At 39.3% G+C, this 17280-nt stretch overlaps 1 protein-coding gene across 3 annotated transcripts in view; it reads left to right on the forward strand.

The window, feature by feature from the left end:
• Positions 1-39: 39 nt before the first annotated feature.
• Positions 40-17280, forward strand: part of GOLGA3 (golgin A3) — a 29108-nt gene continuing 11867 nt past the window's right edge. Inside the window, exons 1-14 of one of the 3 annotated variants that reach the window (XM_069794982.1) lie at positions 40-280; positions 3705-3986; positions 4855-4967; positions 5440-6131; positions 7371-7482; positions 9206-9512; positions 10132-10334; positions 10690-10827; positions 11808-11969; positions 12758-13126; positions 14329-14406; positions 15394-15657; positions 16172-16266; positions 16982-17198. In XM_069794982.1, coding sequence (XP_069651083.1) covers positions 148-280; positions 3705-3986; positions 4855-4967; positions 5440-6131; positions 7371-7482; positions 9206-9512; positions 10132-10334; positions 10690-10827; positions 11808-11969; positions 12758-13126; positions 14329-14406; positions 15394-15657; positions 16172-16266; positions 16982-17198 — 3165 coding nt within the window. In that variant the 5' untranslated portion in view covers positions 40-147. The remainder of the gene's footprint in view (positions 281-3704; positions 3987-4854; positions 4968-5439; positions 6132-7370; positions 7483-9205; positions 9513-10131; positions 10335-10689; positions 10828-11807; positions 11970-12757; positions 13127-14328; positions 14407-15393; positions 15658-16171; positions 16267-16981; positions 17199-17280) is intronic. The other 2 variants (XM_069794983.1, XM_069794984.1) reach the window with 2 other exon arrangements.

The following is a 17280-nucleotide window of genomic DNA, read 5'->3' on the forward strand; positions in this document are numbered from 1 at the left end:
ACGCCCACAGCTGTAAAGCTCAGAACTGTGCTCCTGCGTAACGTCTTGATGCTGTTGTTGCTGATGGAGAGAAACAGGACTTGGTAGTTCACTTGGTGGCAAATTATTTGGAGGAAACACTGTCCCAGGATCTGGATCATTTTTACCATGGACTCCTCGTCTGTCCAGCAGGATGTTCACTTGGAGAACAGAAGCAATAATGGGGGCTGTAACAGCTCTGAAGAACTTTTGGATTGTAAAGCCAAGTCAGATTTGCCAGTTACAACAGATGAAATTAACAGTAAGTTACTTCATACACACCAAATCATTTCCTAGCCTTACCCAGGTTACTCTACAACTACCTATTTTGTTGTACAGGTGATACTGAAGGACTTTCTTCCTTGAGGTCAGGAATTTCTTGTACAGCAGTTTTAAGCAAGTTTGTTGAAGGCTATTGCTCTGTGTATGACAAAACTGTCTTTTGTTTTAAAACTTATTCTTTTGAAACAAAACTGAACTGTTAAGTACTATTGGCTATCAGTTAAGTATGTGCTGCTCAGGGTGTTACTCTGTCTTCTGATAGTGTTTCCAAGAGTATATACCTGAAATTCACTAGAACTAATAGTTCTGAAATGATTGTTGTGGAGTAAGCTCATGACTGGAGTACTTTATTCTGGCAAAAGAAACTTTCCAAATAAATTGATTAGGCAAAAATCAAAATGTACTCAAAAAGTCTCTCTAAACTTCCATTTATGGAAGAGACATGTGGGCATATACTCCCCAAATTATCTCAAAATACCTTTTATATGTAGACAAGCTCTATAATAAAATAATCATGCAGCTGTTTACAAGAAACTTAAGAGAGTGCTGATCTGAGTAGATTATAGAATCAAACTTGGGTTGGAAGGGACCTCTGTGGGTCGTCTAGTCCAACCTCGTGCACAGAGCAGACCTAGCTTTGAAGCTAGATCAGGTTGCTCAGGGCCTTGTCTTGTTGAATTCTGAAAATCTCCTGAGAGGAAGGTTCAATAACCTCTGTACCCATTCCAGTATTTAACTGCTTTTGTTGTGAAAATCTTTTCCTTGTATTGAATTGAAATCTCCGTGTTTCCACTACGGGTATCTAAGGACATGTTGGTATATAAGGATATGGTGGTAAATGGGTGAGGGGGTGTATATGTTGCAGCTGCATAGATACACAAAAGTGTGCAGGTTACTTATGTAAAAGGAGGTGATCATGTGATGAAGTTGTTAGCCTTCTGCCCTCCTCGTACTGTAGATTTGCCATCTTGTCATGGGCAAGAAGGTGGAGGCCTGAGACTTTACATTTCTTGCACTGCCCATTAGCAGGCTGGCAGAGTGTAGTTATATGATGATTCCTTCATATTTTATGAAGTTGGAGATCACGCATTCCTGTCTTCTCCTGTGTTGGACATTGTGCAAACAATTGAATTGTGGCTTACAAATAGGTAGTGTGTCTTTCTACTGTTTTCAATCTAATTGCATTTCCTCCCCCACTGTTCCAAAAAGACCGCAGTTGTGTTGACGCTACTGCAATTAAATTACTTTTGTTCAAGGCAGCATTTAGATTCCGAGTGTCTCATGGCCTCAGAAAGTTGCCAGGAAACCATTCCTCCAGAATTTTGCTTCAGCATCTATTTTGTATATGTATCCCACTCACAGCTGTGAAGATAAAAATGTAAATAAATTATAAACCTGATGCAGTAATAGCTGCAGTTTCTGAAAGATGGGCAGAAACAATATTGCTGAATGTGCAAGGTATCCCCTTAGTTTTGGCTTCTTGTGGCTATTCTTAGCACTGACTTCTCTTTTAAATTTAGTTTTGACAATCTTTTAGTTTTAAAATGCCTTAAACTCTGACTTAGGTTGGTTAGTCTTTAAAAAAGCAGTCCTGTCCTCTGTCCTCCTTTGCATCGTTGTTGCACCCATCCCTTCATCGTGCCTGCAAGTGTTTTTGGGACCACATGAGGAACTGATTCAGGCTAAAATGGCCTGAAAATGTTCTCTGTGTGACCAATAAGATACTTAAAAGTGTTTTAATTCAAATCTTAGAGAGCTGTTGGGTTTTGGCAATCTAGGGCTGAAAGTTTTTTATTTTTACCCACATTCAGTTTCCTCTGGTTCACTGTACAAAGCATCTGTGCTGGCTTAAGGGAAGATGCACTGCAGAGGTGGGAACAAATGGTTAGGGGTGGAAATTTATCTTTTCCTCTTTAAACTACTCTGAAGTGAAATTTGACTGCGCTTAAAAGGAAGCCTTTTGCTTTCTTCAGTAACAAAAGGGAAGACAATTAAAACCTCCTATCTTCCTACCTGTAACTTTTTCCCATATGGCTTATTTAATTTCAGGGTGCGCTTTAATGTTCACCACATACATGAAGGATAATAGGTTTATTTTTGAATAGTTTTGCTTTCAGAAGTTTGTAGTGATTCATTATATTGGGGGGGGGGAAGTTTAATAGCAATATGTTAATGGACTGATCTAAATTAAAGTTTTATTGAATCATCGTAATCAACTTCCTGGCTACAGAGTATTTCTGCATATGAATCTTAGAAACACTTAGGTTTGGGAGGAACTGTTTCTCAGTTCTGGTTGGTTTGATTTTTTTTTTTTTTTTTTTTTCTTTCCTCCCACATCTTCTTTCAGCAGACTTTAAAAAAAAAAAGAAAACAAACTGCTTATTCAAGTCTGTAGCTCTGAGAGGAGGAAAAAAAAACAGAAAGAGGAAACTTGATTTTTCCACTTGCAAATACTTTGTGATCATAAATGTTAAATATTTTTAAACATCTTTATGAAAAAATAATGAAATCTTCCCTATTATTTCAATGGGTTCCAATCACTCCAGTGATACATGGTGTGGGAATGAACAGAACCAGTGGCTATTTCAGTACCTTGCTCATCTGAGAACTATAATAATGCATTTAAAGTTAGATACATAGTTTTGTTGCAACAGCAGTTTCATAAATGTAAGTAGTCCCCAGCTGAGTGAAGTAGAAATGTGTGAGACATCCAAAATACAAACCTGTGAAGTGTTGAACTGGTTTTGAAGATGCATTTTTCCTGATGGAAAAGAAAAATCCAATATTAGTAAGTGGGGATAAAATTAGTATTAAAGTTGTTCTTGAATTGCCTTCTAATTGGTACATTTATTATTTTGATACATGTGAGTTTTGCTAATGTACATTTGATGAAGACATCCTATTTGAAAAAAAATTAAACTTGGTTTAAAATTGAGAAACTCTGCTTGGCCCAGGCTGGAAGTCAGGATGGTGGATGCTTTCTCCCCAGTGCCCAGCAGCATACCAAATAGCTGAATCATTCAGCACAGGCCCGCAGTTGCTGAGTCTTATTTGTAGCAGGTTGCCACTCGGTGTGACACAGATCACTTTACGTAGACTTGGTGTTTCATGCTTCTAAACCTAACAAGATTTAAAAACCTGTGTGAGGTTTTAAAGATAATTTATGATCACTTTTGAGGTCCTGCTTGAAGGCAACGTAGTAAAGCAAATGAAAGGTACTTGTTCTGGTCTTTTTAAATGAAGAATTGAAAGTCCTTTATAAAATTCCTCCTGCCAGTTGCTGTCATTAGCAATTTCCATATTCTTACAGTCTAAAGGCAGTAGTGGTAGCATGGTGTTTGGGTGGAGGTGTGACGATAAATGGGGTGGCTTAAAGTGTAGCTCAGTGAAACTTTCTTTTCCAGCTACCAGTATTAACATCAACGAAGTGCCAAATGAAGAGGGAAGTCTGGAGATAAACAGCAAAGTGGACGGCTGCCAGAATGGGCCAGAGTCGCTCTTCCCCGACTCTCCTGTGTCTTTTGACCCCACCAGCAGTGTGCAGGGTCAAGAGTCGTCCCCAGGTGTGACTGGTTTCCATGACAGCCTAAGGAAGTCTCAGGGAACTAGAGCTGAGGGCATAGTTCTTAGAAAAGAAGCTTTGCAGTCTCTCAAACTAAGTCTTCCCATGCAAGAAACTGAATTGTGTAAGCATCTGTTTATGGTGGCGCCCCTGCTTTCTCTTGCTGCATAAAGCTTTTTACTCTGAGCCTGGCTCTAGAATCCTATAACATCATTTAAGCTTGGACTAAACTTTGTTTTTGCAGTAAGCTTTTACTTTGATCTACAATTCATTTTCTTTCAGTAAACTACCCTCTGCTGCAGCTAAGGCATGTGCCTTAGCATTTAAAAATTGTTCTTGCGCTGGAGGGGAATTTGTGCTTTCTGGGGCTGCAGCTATTCTAATCTTCTTGATAATTGTGAGTAACAGGTGACATTAAAAAAAAAAAAAAGACGGAACAGCAGAACTAGGTGATTTTAAGCTAAGTAATAAAGGGGGGAGGGAAGGGGGAAGCCTTTATGGTAAAGTGCCTAATGCTGCAGGAGTTCTCTGAAATAATGTTTTTAAAAAGCCTTACTACAGGAAAGATTAAATGGGAGTTAACAAAAAGTAAGAAAATTTATCTAGGGAACATCTTTCTCTGACCTGTAGGGAATGAGTGGACTGCCTAGGTCTTGCTTAGTTTTAGAATTCCAGTACTGTCAGAAGTGCAGGACAGGTGAGATTAAATGACAGCAATAGTTTTGTTCGTGCTGTATAATCTCTTGTCATGTATACGTGGAGGAACTACAGCATCTGCAAACTGAGCGATGGAAATACACAGGCTTTATCAATGCTTACACAAGGATATATTAAAAGAGGGTATTCTGAGGTGCATGCAAATGGGCTTTCCTTGCATTCCTTGCTTAAGCATGAAGCATGTTGCTGATGGTAGAAGGGGCTTTTTTCTTTTGCATCAGATTTGCCTGTGTTGGAGTTTTCTGTTTGACTGTAAAGATACCTTTCACTTACAGGCTCAGTAGAGTCTTCACTCCCATTGGAGAAAGAAGAACAAATAAGACTTCAAGCAAGAAGGCGCCTAGAAGAACAGCTCAAACAATACAGAGTGAAGAGGCATCAAGAAAGAGTGAGTACTACACAATAGACCTTCTAGATTCAGTGTGTTGTTGAGAAGCTTAAAAACTTTATCCTTTCTGTGCTCTAAATTACTGTTTTCTCTGCTTTAAAAGTTCATTAGTTTTCTCAAATCTGAGAAAGCATTTTTTTTCTTCTGGACATGCAAAATTTGGTTCTCTGTTACCTCATCAGTAACGTACTGTTTTGTGCTTCTTAAGTGGGGGGGGAAGCAAACACAAATTTTCCTATATTTTTCAGTTAGCTTTTGGAGTCTACCTTGAACATTTTCAAAATGCATGTACTGAGCCTTGATAGGGCTGATTGCTGATGTAATTTACCTTGTTTATGAAATGATGCATATACTTAAATATTAATGTAAAAGTGTAGAGCTTTACGTATTAAGTTCTACAGCAAAACAAGTCTTTGATGCTAGTTCAAATGTAACATGCTGGAATTTATTGTTGACTCTTTGCTTCTTTTAGTCAAATCAGTCTACATCCAAAAACAGGCCCTCCAGCACCCTAGATCCTGAGCTGATGTTAAATCCAGAAATCTTGCCAAGAGCTAGCACTGTAGCAATGACAAAAGAATACTCCTTTTTGCGGACCAGTGTCCCCAGGGGGCCAAAACTGGGTAGCTTGGGACTTCCAGCATCCTCAAAAGAGAGAAGAAGTTCAAAATCTAAGCCCAGTAAGATCCGGTCCCTGGCTGACTACAGAACTGAAGACTCAGGCTCTAGAAACACTACTGGGAATTTTGTGGCTACTGATTTATCTGGTGGGACTCTGAAGCAAAGCAGAAGTGGTCCAACATCAGTTGTTTCTGAGATAAGTCTACCCTCTGACACGGATGATCGAATAGAGAATTCCTCCTTGGCAGGTGATAGTGTTTCAGAGATTGATGGGAGTGAAGTGGGAATGAGGCTGGATGGAAATGAGAGTGACAGCTCTACCTACAGCAGTGTGTCAGGAAAAGGACTGTATAACAGTTTACAGAATGCAGAAGGCAAACAGGGTATTCCGTATACAATAAATGGTCAGAAGATACATCCTGATGCAATGGGGCAATTTCCTTCCATCAGTGAGGTGCTACAGGCTGCGGCGGTGGAGCATCAAGCCCAAGAGCAAGAAGTTAATGGGGAAGTACGGAGTAGGAGAGACAGTGTTTCTAGCAGGTAAGAAAGATCACTGTACAGTGAGGCCATTATTGGCCATTATACTTTCTTGGAATAGGCAGCCTATTACTCTTACATTCTACTAACTTTGAATCCAGTTTTAACTTACATTCATTGTCATCAAATCTGTTAACTTGCAGATTCTAAAAGAAACTGAAAGGTCACTTCCCTTGAGTACCTATTTACTAAGTATATCTTTAGAGAAAGATATTTTTGCCACTGACAGTGTGTCTCACGTACTGCTAGCAGTTGCTTCTACCTGTATTTACTTGTGAAGCAGGCATTCATTCACTGAATCACTGGTGTGGCATTCGTCTTTAAAGTCTAAAAGTGTAGACTTAGCTGACTCAGTGATATTTATTATCATCCTTTTCCTGATCCACACATGTAGCTTTCAGACCTCAAATAGTTATGAAATGCCAAGAGTCTTGTCCTAGATACTCTTATCCTCTTCAGTCCTTTAGAATGAGATTTACTTAGTCTCACGGTATTAAACTATGAGTCAGCAAGCAAGTGGATGACTGGTGAAGCCCTTAACAATGCAGTTGTGTGTTTTATCAGTTGTTTGCAGATGCCTGTTGTATACGTGCTAATTTTGAAATTACCTTTTTTTTCTTCTTCATTGGAATAAAGTGTAATGCCCCGAGATGTTAAGGTAAAATCAGTTGTCTACAATTATTCCAGCTTAGACTGAATTCTTACAGTAACAAGAGAGAGAAGATCTTTCTCTCTAGACTCCTTGGCTGTACATCAGGGAAGGGGAGCGCAAGGAATCCTTTAGACCAAATACCTGTTTTTCCTTCTTTTGTAGCAGCTGTTGGTATTTCTCAGGCACTTTCACATTAAAGCATACAATTGTGGACAATAGTTGTGGAGGTTTTGTGCTCCCATTATGTCCATTTGTCTGCTTATAATGGGATATGCAGATACAGAATACAATGAAATCAACCATTGCACTTCTGTAAAATAACAAATATATGGGGGCCACACTAGATTCTAGTTGCTGCAAATATAGGAAACTAATGTATAAAACCTTAGGGTGAATATAATTTCTTTATCTCTTTAGATGGTAACGAAGGTTGTTTCACTGTGTTCTGGACCCATCATAAAGCCAGAAAAAATGTCCTAAATTCTAGGTCACACATGAAGTCTGAGTACCTCTTAATTTCAGCTTCACTTCTACTAGATGAGTGTTGTATTCTAACCCTTTAACTGTGTATATGCTGTCTCTGTCTCCAGCGTTTCTATGGAAAGCTCTATCGCAGGAACTCATGACGAAATGTTGCAGGTTCTGAAGGAGAAGATGAGACTTGAAGGGCAACTAGAAGCACTCTCACTAGAAGCTAATCAGGTAGAAAATGAATTTGAATTTCTGTATTTAGCAAATTATATTAATATGTTAATTAATTTTGAAGAGCCTCCTACTCATTACTTGTGGGAATTGTGTTTTGTAAAAACATTGTTGAATAAGGTACTTTACAAGGATGCTGTGGTGGGTTGATGCTGGCTGGATGCCAGGTGCCCACCAAAGCTGCTCTATCACCCCCCACTTGAGCTGGACAGGGGAGAGAAAATATAACGAAAGGCTCATGAGTCAAGATGAGGACAGGGAGAGATCACTCACTGATTACTGTCATGGGCAAAACAGAGTGCACTTGGGGAAAATTAATTTAATTTATTACCAATCAAATCAGAATTAGATAATGAGAAAATAAAACCAAATCTTAAAACGCTTTCCCCCCACCCCTCCCTTCTTCCTGGGCTTAACTTTACTCCCAAATTCTCTACCTCCTACCCCTGAGCGGCACAGGGGGACGGGGAATGGGGGTTGGGGTCAGTTCATCACACGTTGTCTCTGCCTCTCCTTCCTCCTCAAGGGCAGGACTCCTCACTCTTCCCCTGCTCCAGCGTGGGGTCCCTCTTACGGGAGACAGTCCTGCACAAACTTCTCCAACGTGGGTCCTTCCCATGGGCTGCAGTTCTTCACGAACTGCTCCAGCGTGGGTCCCTTTCCTGGGCTGCAGTCCTTCAGGCACAGACTGCTCCACCGTGGGTCCCCCGTGGGGTCACAAGTCCTGCCAGAAAACCTGCTCCAGCGTGGGCTCCTCTCTCCACGGGGCCACAGGTCCTGCCAGGAGCCTGCTCCAGCGTGGGCTTCCCACGGGGTCACAGCCTCCTTCGGGCATCCCCCTGCTCTGGCGTGGGGTTCTCCCCGGGCTGCAGGTGGAGATCTGCTCCACCGTGGACCTCCCTGGGCTGCAGGGGGACAGCCTGCCTCACCATGGTCTTCCCCACGGGCTGCAGGGGAATCTCTGCTCCAGTGCCTGGAGCACCTCCTCCCCTCCTTCTGCACTGACCTTGGCATCTGCAGGGTTGTTTCTCTCACATATTCTCACTTCTTTTTCTACTGTTGTTCTTCCGCAGGTTTGTTGTTGGTTTTTTTTTTTTTTAAGTATGTTATCCCAGAGGCGCTACCACTGTCGCTGATGGGCTCGGCCTTGGCCAGCAGCAGGTCCATCTTGGAGCCGGCTGGCACTGGCTCTCTTGGACATAGGGGAAGCTTCTAGCAGCTTCTCACAGAAGCCACCCCTGTAGCCTCTCTGCTACCAAAACCTTGCCATGCAAACGTAATACAGATGCTTAAGATGATACATATAAAGTTAGCAAAGTCTTCAAAGGCTTTAAAAAAAAAATTTGTTTTCTTTTTGGAAGTGAGATGATAAATCCAGAGTAATGCAAGTAGTGCCTATATAGCTGAATTTTCTCTTTATGTTGATTGATGGCATAAGACATATAATAGAAAGCATTCCTCCTTAAAGTGTGGAAACGTGTTCTATTAAAAATCCTGATATGGTTACTGACATATAATGCTATACGTCTTGTCTGTGCTTTCCTCTCTATTTTCTTTGACTATTTGAAATACCTGCTAGGTGAGATGTCACTTTAAAAAAGAATTTTTTACAAGCCACTGGTCTTTGCTTTAGCAAAGGCATTTTGCTGGGCATCTTCTTTACTCAGCCATTAATGTATTTTCTCTTAAGACTTCTGTATTTTGATTTTCTGGACACATTCAGGCTCTCAAAGAGAAGACTGAGCTACAAGCCCAACTTGCAGCTTTGAACATGACGCTTCAGGCGCAGATGGAGCACAGCCAAAACAGCCAGCAGAAGCAGGAATCTCTGAGCTCAGAAGTGGCCACATTAAAGCAGTCTTGCTGGGACCTGGAACGAGCAATGGCTGACCTGCAAAATACCTTGGAAGCAAAGAATGCTAGTTTGGCTTCTTCAAATAATGATTTGCAGTTAGCAGAGGAGCAGTACCAAAGACTCCTGCTGAAGGTTGAAGATATGCAAAAAAATGTTCTCACCAGAGACAGCACAGGTGGGATGATGTAAATGTCAATCTTTAAAATTCGTTATTCCATAAATCATTTTGTTTCAACATAATTCTGAAGTCCAGGAAGAAGAAGGATTTTTAATTTGTGTTTCATTTATGTCAAACTAATAAAATGGTCTGAATTTTAAGATTATTGGTTTTTATTTTGTGTCACAGAAGTGCCACAATTCGCAAGCTGCCACTGCCAGCTTGGAGAGGGAGGCATAAATATTTAGTCTAGTAACTGTTTGACAGTGGACTAATGGTTTTTAGAAAATTGTACAAATATTGGTTTCTGATGATGACTCTACATGTCAGGGCACCTGCTTTGTGATTTTTAATTTGTTCATATTTTCTATCTCTAAGGAACTATGAATGCTTATAGAAGTGATTCATTTATTTTAATTTTATTCTGCTTATGACCTGATACTTTGGATTCTAGCACTTCCCCTCACTGTTGCAGGAAAAGCCAGTTTTTATGTAATTAGGCATATATGTTTTTGTTCACAAAGAAAGAAGAAAAAAAAGAAAAAGCTATGAATATAGCAATAATCCTTGAAAATGTGTGCATAAAAATAGAACAATGGAGTGCGCTAGTCCAAGTTTTTTATTTTTCTTTTTCTAGTTCATGATCTGCGACAGCAGTTGGCTTCCTTACAGAACCAGCTTCAGAAGGTGCAGTTGGAACGGACCACACTGACCAATAAGCTAAAGGCGTCCGAAACAGAAATCTCATCGCTCCAAAATGTGCGGCAGTGGTACCAGCAGCAGCTTGTCCTAGCACAGGAGGCGCGTGTCAGGCTGCAGAGTGAGATGGCCAATATACAGGTATTATGATTTAATTCCATACGGGAGGACTGAGAAACTGTTCTTTTTTATGTTAGTTTTATCCAGAGGACATCGTTTATGAGCTCAGATGAGGGAGCCTGTCTCATTTATATATTTTTCAGGTGGAGAGTAAGGGGGGATGGTTTTCATCATGAGGCGTTGGTTCATGTTAATGCTGAGCCATAAATTTAACCAAAGCACTTGCCTTCTGTGGATGAAGATCTGCAGTGCCATGAAAGTAGTAGCTGAGATAAGGCACAGATAGATTCAATGTGATTGGTTTTTTTTCTGAAGTGCTTAAATTTTTTGGCCAAATTTTGACTGTATTAATCTGTGGTTCCCCCCCCCCCTTTAGGCTGGGCAAATGACTCAAGCAGGTATGTTGGAACATCTCAAACTAGAGAATGTGGCACTGTCTCAGCAGCTGACTGAAACCCAGCACAGATCCATTAAAGAAAAGGAACGTATTGCAGCACAGCTGCAAAATATTGAGGTACGGTTGTAGGTGGCCTTCATGAATTACCTTCTGCCTAGGTTGTGTATTTATTTAGGTTTTGCAAACTCAAGGCTATTTCAGCAAAGTAACAGTGAATTCTTATGAATTGATTCAAATGGTGCATTATAAAAACAGTAAATATTTCAGACCAAATAAATTTGCATGACATTACAAACAGTAAGAGGGAGCAAGGCCATATGTTTCCCATTCCAAGGAAATACTTACATTTTCAGCTCTGGTATTTGTTGCTAGTTGAATTTTAAAGGTGGATGTAAATGTTCTCCTTTGCCCATTCATGAACTTTTTCAAGAGAAAACTTAATTGGAAATTAAACTAAATCATTAAAGTGCTTAAGTGTGTGAAATTTCAGGTTTGTCCTTCCTGCCCTCCAGTAAGAAAAGATGGGTAAAATCTGAAGTGCAGTACGCTCACTTTAAAAGCACTTAGAACCTTAAATCCCATTGAATTTCAGTGACATTCCTGCTTTTAAGTCTCAAATGGCAGTAAAGCAGCAGGTTAGTGGAAGCACCCCATCTCCGGTGTTACTGATAGTGGTTGTGTAAATGACAGGAATTGCTATTTCACAGAGTAGCTACAGCATCCAAGGAATCTCTTTTGTTTCAGAATTTTTCCAGTCAGCTGAATTTTTTTAAAGATTCTTTTTCTTTACGTCTTGTTTCATCAATTTAGAAAGGACATGGTGTTGTTTAAGAGGAATTCAGTTTGTCACAAGTATACAAGACATTCACTGTTATTCTAAAGTGTCTTAAGTATATGAATGGGTGACTTCAGTAAAGACATGCAGGTGTGTAAGGCAGACATCGGAATTATTTTTGCTTGTGTCTTTTCTCTAGAAATTTTCTCTAACTTATATTTTTCTCTTCCTCCCTTTTTTTTTTTTTTCCTTATTTTTCACCCCACCCCTCCTCCTTGTCCATGGACATTGTAAAAGTTGATTCCTTGCTTTTTCTGTGCAGGCTGACATGTTAGATCAAGAAGCTGCCTTCATGCAGATCCAGGAGGCTAAAACCATGGTGGAAGAAGACTTGCAGAGAAAACTAGAGGAGTTTGAGGATGAGAAAGAACAGCTTCAGAAAATGGCTGATTCTGCAGCAACATTGGAGCAAGAATTAGAACAGGTAGATTGTTGTTAGGTAACTTCCCAAGGGTTTCAAGGGAAATACTTATTTGGCTGAAAAGGCAATAGTAAATAGATACTGAGCGCTAAACTTTTTTAAAAACCTGAAAGGTAGCTGCAAAAATTAAGTCCATATCAAAATCACTCTGTCGCAGGTGAAAAGGCTCCCTCTTTTTCAACCATCTCAGTAACAGTACTTTTTTGAAATTTAAGAACTACTGTCTTGTAGATGTTGGGGTTGTTTTTTTTTTAGTGAATTCATTATGTGATCATGCCAAGTGTAGACAAGGAGCATAGCTCCATGTTCGAAGTTGTTAGGCAGTCAGGATATCATTATATACACTACAGTGTAATAAATCTGCACTTTGCTACAGTCCTGCTTTAACCTTGTAATATTACAAAGGGCTAGAATGAGATGAAGTATGCGATAGCTCAGTATTATATTCCATGTAACTATATGGCATGATCATTAATAACACTGAATTTACCTGGTATATGTACTGTGGACACATTTTTCAAATAAAAATTTAGAACACTGTGAATCTTACATAAGAATGTTTTAGGTTTGCCATTCTGGTCGTTGCTTAGCCTGTAAGATTACAGATGCTGCAGAAGGCAATCAGTGCAATTAATAGAGCAAACAGAAGTGGCCTAAAAAAGTGAAAAAATAGTTTCACCTTCTCCTACCTTCTCCTAGAAGCTAAAATATTAGTTAAAATACTTTTGTAGTGCATTTGCAAAGATAACATTCACTTTGTATGAATTTAATCTCAAAATACTTCTTGTCAGGTCAAGTTGACTTTGCATCAGCGAGATCTGCAGCTTGAATCTTTACAGCAAGAACACCTAGACATAATGAAGCAATTCACTTTGACCCAAGAGACATTGCACACCAAAGAGCAGTGCCTGGATGACCTGCAAACACAGTATGATGAACTGAAGGCCAGATTAGAAGAGTTCCAAAGTGACACTACTTCTAAAGATGACATGATCCAGTATTTGCAGAATGAGAAGATTGTTTTGGAAGTAGCTCTGCAGGCAGCAAAAGCAAGCAAAGAGCAACTTGACGAAGGAGCAGTGCGCCTTGGAGAAGATACAGAAGTAGCATCAGAAATCTTGGAACAACTGAGGCAAGAAATGGCAATCAAGTCAAGCCAGGTAATAAATACCTAAAAGTATCTTATTTAAAATAGCTGTTGCAGGGAAGTATTGCCACAGGCACAACAGAGCCAATTACATGAGAGGAGATTGGTACATGTGAGTTTGTATACATGTGTAGTTGTGAGATTCAGCTAGTGGGAATATTTTAATCAATTCTCTCATTTTTCCCTGTTGTTAGACTATCTGACACTTTACATCCTGTTACATCGTTGGTGAGCCTACGGTTTACTATCCCTCGGTCTCTATATGCGTTTATGCATTTGTGTGGTATGGGAAGGGAAGCTGAGGTTAATTGATCTTGTTCTGTCAGTTTCCAAGAGCCGCTATCTTTTTAAAATCTATCAGTTTTAAAACGCAATAATTTTGAGTACAGATCACAGTTTTGGAAGTTATTTTTTAGCGTGCTGCTTTTCTGTGGCACTGTGGGACAAACATCTTCCTTAAGCAGTAATTTGGTCATGTTTAATTGTGCCTTTTCTCTTGAAACAATATACCAGGCTTTGCTTTTGCATAGTGCTCTATACCAGCTGAGGCTTTTTTCTAGTCACTGAACTGTTTTACAAGCCCAAGCCCAATGCATATCCTTATTCTTTTTGTGGCTGCTTTAAATTATGGTGACTCTTCCTTTCACACCTTAGTTTTATAGTCATCTATGCTCTGTATCTTTTCAAGCATCCAAGCTTCATAGCAAGAGCTTTCATATTGAATCCTCATAATCATGAGTTCCTGATAATCTTTAGAGATTTCTTTTGAAGATAATGGGACTTGATAGTATTACCAATAGAAGTATTGAAGAACTATGGAAGTATATTTAAGAGAGAGATTTTTTTTTTTTTTTTTTTTTTCCTTCAAAGAGCCAGCTGGTTTCTTCATTTGATTGTCACGTGTGTGTGAACGGGTGCCGTCCGGATACAACATATGTACACCACTGATGCATGCTAAAACTTTAATGGCAGGATAAGGGGACTTCATGCATTCCTGAGGGTTGACAGGGCTCGCTATGTGGTGACCTGTGTGAACGTATTTCCGTATAAAATGTTGTGTTATCTAACCGTGCCATTGAGATGCCTAGTCAGAAACAGGATCTTCACTAGATTAGACAATTGGTACCAGCAAAAGATACTGTCGCTACTTGAAATAATGTAGAATATGACATTTGGCTTGTAAAGCAATGTGTTTGCTTTTTTTTCCTCTGGTAGGTAGAAAATCTGCAACAAGAAAATGCCAGCTTTAAAAAACAGGTTCAAAAAGTGAAGGAACAGTTCCTGCAGCAGAAGGTAAGCAAAAGCAAACTACTTCAAAGAGATAAAACCAAGGAATATACTTTTTTTTTTTCCCCACAGTGAAGGCATGTACTTCTGAGGGCTTTGTGAGGACACTTGAATCAATTTTCTGTATCAAAGAACTTTGTGACATAATTATACAGTTTCTGTATTTTGTACAGTTAAATTTTTATCTGTAACTAACATAAAAGCAGATCCACCAACTAATTCATGCTTTTATTGGACTTCAGGGAGTTTGCCAAATGATCCACCATAAAAAAACCTCTCTCTGGTTTGCTGATACTAGGTTTGCTTTTGCAAAAGTACTCATGAAAATCTTGAAGTGTCATCGTTTTCCTGCAGCTTTGAAAAACGATAGTTGCTTCGGTAATTAGATTGCAATAGACCTCTTACTTTCTAATTTTATTCTGAATTTACACAGTTTTGAAACATTAATTTGAAATTGATATGCCATTAGCGTTGCACATATATGCGTCTTACGTATAGGGTGGCACCATTAATTTTACAGCTTGATTGCTTATTGATCTAATGCGAAAGATTGTTTTAGCTTGTTAGGTTTAAGTTTGGGAAGGCTGCTTAAACTGTCAGTTGCAGTTAATCCCTCTTGTCATGGGAAAAGTTATTAATTGCGTGCATGGGATGGTTAATTTTTTACATTAGTTTAGTTTAAAAGAATGGCATGTAATTACTGCAGTTCCATAAAGAACATGAAGAAAAGTATCCCATACTGCTATAAACACTCTCACAAGTTTGGTTTTTTATGAACTTCTGATACATAGTGGTATTTGATATCTGAGCTGACATAAAAATCTTTGAACCAGAGTAAATATGTTACAGAAGATGATGCTGGTTTGTATTCTTCAACACACACACCTCCGCCTCAAACTAAAATAATACTAGTAAATACTTCATGGTAAATTACTCTTAAGTTTAGAAAGATGTAACAGAGGTGACATTGTCCTCTTGAAACTTGTGCCCAAGGTAATGGTGGAAGCTTATCGAAGAGATGCAAGTTCTAAGGACCAGCTGATTAGCGAACTGAAAGCTACAAAGAAGCGGCTGGACTCAGAATTGAAAGAGTTAAAACGAGAGCTACTGAAAATTCAAGTTGAAAAACAGGCGCTGGAATCTGAACATTCAAAACTACAGAAGGAAGTATCTCAGGTTCACCAGCAGATGGTGGAAATAGAAAATCATCTTCAGTCAGTGCAGAAAGAACGAGATGATATGGAAACACGCCTACAGGTATGGAAGGTGTTAAGCTTTGGACTTTGAGAGTGTTACATCCAGGATATGTTGCTATTTCTGTTAACTTCGGAAATAAACAGAATGACCACCTGCAAGTTAAGGTTCGTGGTTACACATTTAATATTGTCTATACATTTGAGCATATACCTACGAAAATTCTGTAAATATGTGACTGCTTATTAAGATCACATGTAAGTAAGTGGGGAGAAGCACACTACAGGAGTGGTAGAGGTGTGATGTGGAAGCAGTTTCCTTGGTCCCAAAGTGAACTCCATCTGAGAGCAAAGACCAAACTAGAACCCTGTTCATACATGTTATGGTGGTGGCCGCAGAGGGAAGGATTAAAGAAGAAATAAAAGGGAAAGAGAAAGGAGATGGAGAACCTTGGAACAGTTTACATTTAGAGATGGAAGTAACTTTGAAACTTCATGCTTATTCTCTTATAATCCAGCATACAGCAAATGTGCTTTTTTTTCTTACACTTATGGGTGCTTTTTTTCTTCTTATTAAGTCTTTGCAGTTCGATAAGGAACAAATGGCATCTCTTGCTGAGGCAAATCAGGCATTAAAACAACAAGTAGAACAAATGCAAGAAGAAGCAAAAAAGTAAGTGTTCTTTTAGCACAGACAAAAGAACTCTACAGCATTTGTGTTTCATAGTCACCTTTTTAGCAATCACTTTTTTTCCTATTCCCTGGTCTTTCCTTTGGGAAACTTCAATAGTCAGAGAGTCACAGTCATATCCATGGCAAAGTGTTGGTTGCATGCTACACAGGAGTTGCATCTTCTCCTCTGATTCACTTATGCTTTTAACCAACAATGCCTGCCATACAACATACATATTGGAGTGAATCCTAATTACCATTCACTGAATTTTAGCCTTGACTGGCTAAAATGTTGCATTAGTGAGAACTATTTATTTTTTTTCCACTGGTGGTCACAGGGGTTTTATGATACCTGACATATCCACCAAGGATCTCAGATTGGATTGGATTCTTACTCTAAATTTTGTGTTATTTTTAGACAGAGTAGTATATATTCCTTCATGCTGGAGTTTTAATAGTTCTGACAAAGACCTCTTAATTCCTGTAAGTATTTTCTTAGAATGTTATCAAGAGTCTTCAAGGTACTGTCTTGCAAAGGGCCAAACTGTACCTTACCAACCTGATGGCTTTCTCTGATAAGGTGGGTGACTCTGGGACAAGGGGGGAGAAGTGGATGTTGTTTTTTGTTGGGCCATGTGAAAAACGAATCTTCTACTACTGTTTTCAGGCAGGTTTTGTTTTTACCTGATGGGTTGTTTTTTTTCCTTTCACTCCAGTGCCATTACTGAGCAGAAACAGAAAATGAAGCGTCTAGGGTCAGATCTGACGAGTGCGCAGAAAGAGATGAAAGCTAAACATAAAGCCTATGAGAATGCAGTCAGCATTCTTAGTCGTCGGCTACAGGAATCTCTTACTGCAAAGGAATCTGCTGAAGCAGAGTTGAGCAAACTGAAAGCACAAATCACTGATGGTGGAAACAACCAGATTGCTCAAGTATGCAGGTGTCTTTTAGCATTGTTAGTACAAAGATAGAACTGTCTTGTTATTAAATATAAGTCTTGAAATATTATTTTAC

This window comes from Haliaeetus albicilla, chromosome 10 (genome assembly GCF_947461875.1).
Source record: "Haliaeetus albicilla chromosome 10, bHalAlb1.1, whole genome shotgun sequence".
NCBI classification, from domain to species: Eukaryota; Metazoa; Chordata; class Aves; order Accipitriformes; family Accipitridae; genus Haliaeetus; species Haliaeetus albicilla.